Here is a 5,194-nt window from a genome sequence, read left to right on the forward strand (position 1 = left end):
ACCAGTATAAACATCCGGTGTCATTTATTTTCTGCAATTTACTTTTATGTATTTTGTTTACATCACTCACATCAAGAATCTAGTCGACTAGAAAGAAAATTAGTCGATTACCCGGTAAAAGAAAAGAAAAATTACAATTCACCACCCCTGCACTTTCGGACATCAGTTTTGTTGAATTTTGTATAACAATTTTTTTCTCTTTGTTTAACTTTTGTGTGGGTCAAAGTGTCAAATCAAAAAATGTATAGTCATTTTTGCTATCACAAAATACATGGTGGAAAAAATTATACATGGATTCCCCATTGAAATGACAAATATTTGCTTGATTTAATGTCATGTTTCCCATCTTCTTGATTTTCCTGATCTCCAAATGATAGAATGAGGATCTGGACAAACTTGGTACGGAATTTTTGGTGGATTAACTTCTGGGACACTGTATACATGACAAACAATTCAATAGTCAGGAGTTTTGTGGTCATTTTCTTTATATTTATACCATATGCTACTACATATTAGCAATTTAGTCCTCTTACACACAAAAAGTGACTTGAGTATAGGTGACATGAATTTTAAATTACAAATGACAAAGTTACATGTTCCATGTTCTTTTAATATGCGGTTTTAAAGAGAAAATACATAAGGAAAGACTCCAGAAGTTAGATTATAACTAGCAGAGTTATTGGATATTATCCAGATATGTTGTCAAGTTGACAGGTAACAAAATCATTTAATTCTTGATACCCTTTGCCTGAAATGAAAATCCTATACTTCACCACTTCTCTGAACAGCTATTATATTATTTTCCTTATTTATTCATGTTAACATCACAAAGCATAGTCCATTTAGTAAAATTCCCTTTACATTTACTCCTCTTTCGGCTAATTTTTCGAATTTAGAAGCTTAAACCATAATTATAAACAAGATAAAGTATCCTTGGTTTATTCTGCATTATTCCTTGCTTCTAGAACCTATGGGAATTAAAGTAGAGAATTGTCTACTACGTATTATATATTGTATATGGAGCAGGTAAGAGATTTGGGTCCAGAAATTAAAGAATAATGCTTAATTCAAATTCTTACCTCAGCGCATCAATTTCAATCTGTGAGAAGTCCATGTTGGTTGAAGTATCATGAAAAGAAATGGTTCTTGTCTTTGTGGCCATAGGTGGTGTTGGTTGTTTGATGCCTACTACTTTGCAATTCAAATTTCTTGCAATGTGGTTGTGGGTCATGGCCAACCTATGCATGAAATAAAAGGAACATTTGTTTTAGTTCCACTCAACACTATTTTACGAATCAAATTCTTACCTCAGGAATTGTTGACTCCCCTTAGACATAAAGGGAGCTTTTAGTATAGTGCAAATTTTAGAAAAGTTTGTCAGGGAAATTTTAGGTGGTTCAAAGAATGCTTTAGGTCCTACTCCCCCGTCTCATATTATGTGTCGTATTTCTCTTTTACACGCCCCTTAATAAATATTAATTAGTAAAGGGATAGGACTATTCTACCCTTATTTATGTCATAAGATATAATCTCTTTTCATTGAATATTTATTCTATTTATGTCTTATCTCCATCTTCAAGAACAACTATTACTAAGGGTAAAAAAGAAAAAAATAATCAATTTTGTCTTGAACTTTTAAAATGACAAATAATTTGAGACACCTATTTTTAGTAACCACGACGGTTGAGGGAGTACATTTTAATCTAAGGACAGCAGAATTATGCTGTTATGTTTGGATGCTTCATGTTCAATCTAATGCTTCATGTAGTAGATTGGGGGAAAGAGAGGTTGGAATTGGGTAATTTTAGCCCCCGAGGCTAATTTACAACAAAAAAGTGGCAGTTGACCAACTATTGTTGTGGGCCTTTGGTTTTAGGAACTTCCTATCCATTCTCAATTCTATACTTGATAATTTTATTACCGGATTTTTAATTTAATCATTTGATCAATTATTGTGTTGCTTTAACTTACAGAAGACGTGACCCTTGATAGGAAGATGTAGAGGTCAAAAATTAAGGTAGAAGACAAGTAGGTACTCGAGAGGATTTCTTTCCCGTTCCAGTAGTATTGATTTCTCTGGTATTCTATTATTATCAGATTTCTATTACTACGTGTTGTTCCTTTCACTTTGTTATCTTATTATCTTGTTGTTGTTAATGTTTGTGCTACTGCTTTCTTTTTATCTTTCCTTGAGCCGAGGTCTATTGGAAACAACCTCTATAACTTCAGGATAGGAGTAAGGTCTGCATATATACAACCCTTTCCAAACCCCGCATGTGGGATTATACTGAGTTTGTTTTAGTTGTTGTTGATCAATTATTAACAGAAGATTGCAAAATGTAAAAGCAGATGAACCATGATGCTAAAAGTTCTCTCAATCAAAAGAAAAGATAAATCTTTCTGAGGAAAATGAACAATAAAACAGGAGATTACAAACTTAAAACAAGAAATTTAAGAGGACGTGAATTCTACCTGTAAAGAAAGCTCTGATCATGAAGTCCAGCAACAACAGTAGAAACACCAATTTCCCTTACCACGTCAGCAATCTTTCCACCATCTTGATCCCCTTGTGTAACCACAATTTCTGTCTTGGTCTGTAACACAACCCTTCTATCATATATTGGATCAGTAACATAGACAAAAGAAAATAAAAATTATTACTCCACTATATTTAACCTCGAAAATAATAACATACATTGAGAAATTTTTTGCAGAGGTCATAGAAGGAGAGAGCCAATTGAAAACCTTTGAGTCGTAAAATCTTCAGCTTTTTCTTGCTCCTTGATTTTGTGATAGGGAAAACATGTAAAAGGATGAGTATATCCCCATATCGTAAGAGATTGTGAAGAGTCCATTGGAGTGCAGTTTTTGCTATTTCCACATCTTCTACGATTACCACAATTTTCTTTACATCCATATTCAACCCCTCTAAGCCTTTCTGAATTCTTCTCTTACTTGTGTGTTTTCTTGGATAGAAGTTGAGCTTGTTTTCAGCTATAGAGTACTTCTAGTCTTCTCTCCAAATAATCAGAGGAATGTTTGTTTATTATATTTGTGAATTGGATATTTACCTTTAATTGGAAGGAGAAAATAGCAATATAAGATGGGTAGTTTCTCTGCTAGTTTGCGTGTCCGCCATATTATAGGATTGGGAACAGTAAAAGCCGGGAGGGCGAAGAAATTTTCTTTGCTTTTCGTTTTAACTTTTTAGCAAAAACACAAAGAGACTCATTGATTTAGTCAACTTCCATTTGCCTGAATTACATATTTGGTTAAAATACAACAACCCACTGAAATCTCACAAGTGGGGTCTGAGGAGAGTGGTGTGTACGCAGACCCCTTACCCCTACTCTGGATGAATAGAGAGGTTGTTTCTTATAGACCCTTGGCACAAGAAAAAGAAAAAAGACAGTGTATCAGTAACAGCAAAGGAATCCAGAAGATAACACCAGCAACATAATAACTAAAAAATAGAGAGAAATATAATAACACTAAGCAGTAATAATGACACAGTACTACAGACGCAAGGGAATATGGACACAACAAGAGTCACTAACATACTACAGCCTAACCTACAACTCTAATGAAGTATTAAGGACACAACTGGAGCCACTAGCAGCCTAAAACAAAACAATGTCATACTAGCCTCCTATCTCCTAACCTACAACCCTAATGCTCGACCTCCACAACTTCCTATCAAGGGCCATATCCTCGAGAATCTGCAACCTTAGGCACCAGTGTATCATAATTATGAAAATTATTTTCTCCCTTTAATTAACTTTGCGAGGAAAAAGAATCAAATTCCTATACAACTTTTGGACAGTACATTTTGTCATTCGTATGTGTGGTGTGATTACATAGCAAAAACGTAAGTGGCTAATATTTAAATCGTCCTTTGGTGACAACGGATAAAGGAAAAGCTAATACTTAAATCAATTTTGTGACGCGTGATATAAAAGGTGGCATCTTTGTTTAAAAATGCATTTGCGTTATCAACCACTCCTACTTTGTTGTTTAAAGGAATCCTAATTGATTTGGTAAAATTAGATACTCATAAACAGTTTCTAATAGTTTTAATCTGGTAAAATGTACGTCCCCTGACTTTGGTTCTCAAAAAGGAAAAATAAGCTCAAAAGAATAACAAGATAAAAAGAAATCCACTAGACGCAATGACCGCAATTGTTTACCTTAGTTTTTACAACACAAACTCTTCCGCATCCGTTCAAAGGTATTTTAAGCATGTACTTCGTTCACTTTTAGTTGTTTTGACTTTGCAATAAATGAAGTACATATTTTATAATTTTACCAATAATAATGATAGCATTTCCTAAAGTCTTGGGAAATAATTTGAGGAATAAGTAGTTAATGATAAGAGTATAACAGGAAAAAAAAAAAAGATTATCTTTCTCTTGATTTAATATAGTGAACAAATAAAAGTGAAAATATATTTTTAATATAGTGAACAAATAAAAGTGACAGGAAGAAGTAGGTATGATGTGTTCAACGTCCCATAATGCATGATTTAAGTACACACAGCCAATACAGTTTTATCACCAATTTAGTTACTCACAAAGAAAGTCCAATCAACTAATTACACATCAATCTCTTTCGTTTTATTATTCTTTCTTTGTCCCGCGTCCGCTCATGACAAATGATGTAGTTAGCAATCACTTTGAGGAGTTAGTGAGACAGATCAAGTATCTACAATATATTCCTTTCTTCTAGATCCTTATCCCTAAATAGAGGTGTATTCTTTTAAGTCTCTGGAAGGAGAAGCTAATAGAAGTTGCCACAATCCGGAAGAAATACAACCAATTTTTAAAATGAAAATCCTCGCTATATGGGGTTAAGTTCTCTGAGTTGACAAGATAGAATCAAGAAAATGCCAAAAGGGAAAGGAGACAAATTTAGCTGTCCGAACAGGATTCCGATATACGAGTAACTTAAAGAGTCCGAAACCAAAATGTTGCTATTTTGGATTCAAAACATATAAATAGGTGTAAAAAAAAAAACTAACAAAAATATATATAGCGCCAGAAATAGTGGCGCTATATATAAACGGTAACAGCACCGTTAATATATAGCGCCACTATTTCTGGCGTTATACACTGTGAGTGATATAACGCCATTATTTCTGGCGTTATACACTGACAGTGATATAGCGCCAGAAATAGTGGCGTTATATCCTTTTTTT

General features: G+C 33.7%; 1 protein-coding gene across 4 annotated transcripts; it reads right to left on the reverse strand.

Annotated features, from left to right (window-relative positions):
* On the reverse strand, positions 227-3,195 carry LOC109227482. 4 transcript variants are annotated; one of them, XM_019392661.1, is made up of 4 exons: positions 2,696-3,195; positions 2,473-2,594; positions 1,080-1,238; positions 227-433 (listed from the first exon to the last, which is right to left on the reverse strand). In XM_019392661.1, exons 1-4 carry the CDS (start codon positions 2,915-2,917, stop codon positions 334-336), a joined length of 603 nt encoding a protein of 200 aa, XP_019248206.1. In that variant the 5' UTR covers positions 2,918-3,195; the 3' UTR covers positions 227-333. The 4 variants fall into 4 exon arrangements, with proteins under 4 accessions (XP_019248206.1, XP_019248209.1, XP_019248208.1 ...); XM_019392664.1 differs by having other exon boundaries at positions 2,473-2,607; positions 2,696-2,784; XM_019392663.1 differs by having other exon boundaries at positions 2,473-2,610; positions 2,696-2,784.

Source organism: Nicotiana attenuata, chromosome 6, assembly GCF_001879085.1.
Source record: "Nicotiana attenuata strain UT chromosome 6, NIATTr2, whole genome shotgun sequence".
Taxonomy (NCBI): domain Eukaryota; kingdom Viridiplantae; phylum Streptophyta; class Magnoliopsida; order Solanales; family Solanaceae; genus Nicotiana; species Nicotiana attenuata.

Excerpts from the sequence above, each read along its gene's own strand:
- LOC109227482 (XM_019392661.1), bottom strand. The coding sequence starts at position 2,917 with ATGGATGTAAAGAAAATTGTGGTAATCGTAGAAGATGTGGAAATAGCA. Across the intron at positions 2,595-2,695 it reads TCTGCAAAAAATTTCTCAAT|ACCAAGACAGAAATTGTGGT; the intron begins GTATGTTATTAT and ends GTTGTGTTACAG. Across the intron at positions 434-1,079 it reads ATTGAAATTGATGCGCTGAG|TGTCCCAGAAGTTAATCCAC; the intron begins GTAAGAATTTGA and ends TCATGTATACAG.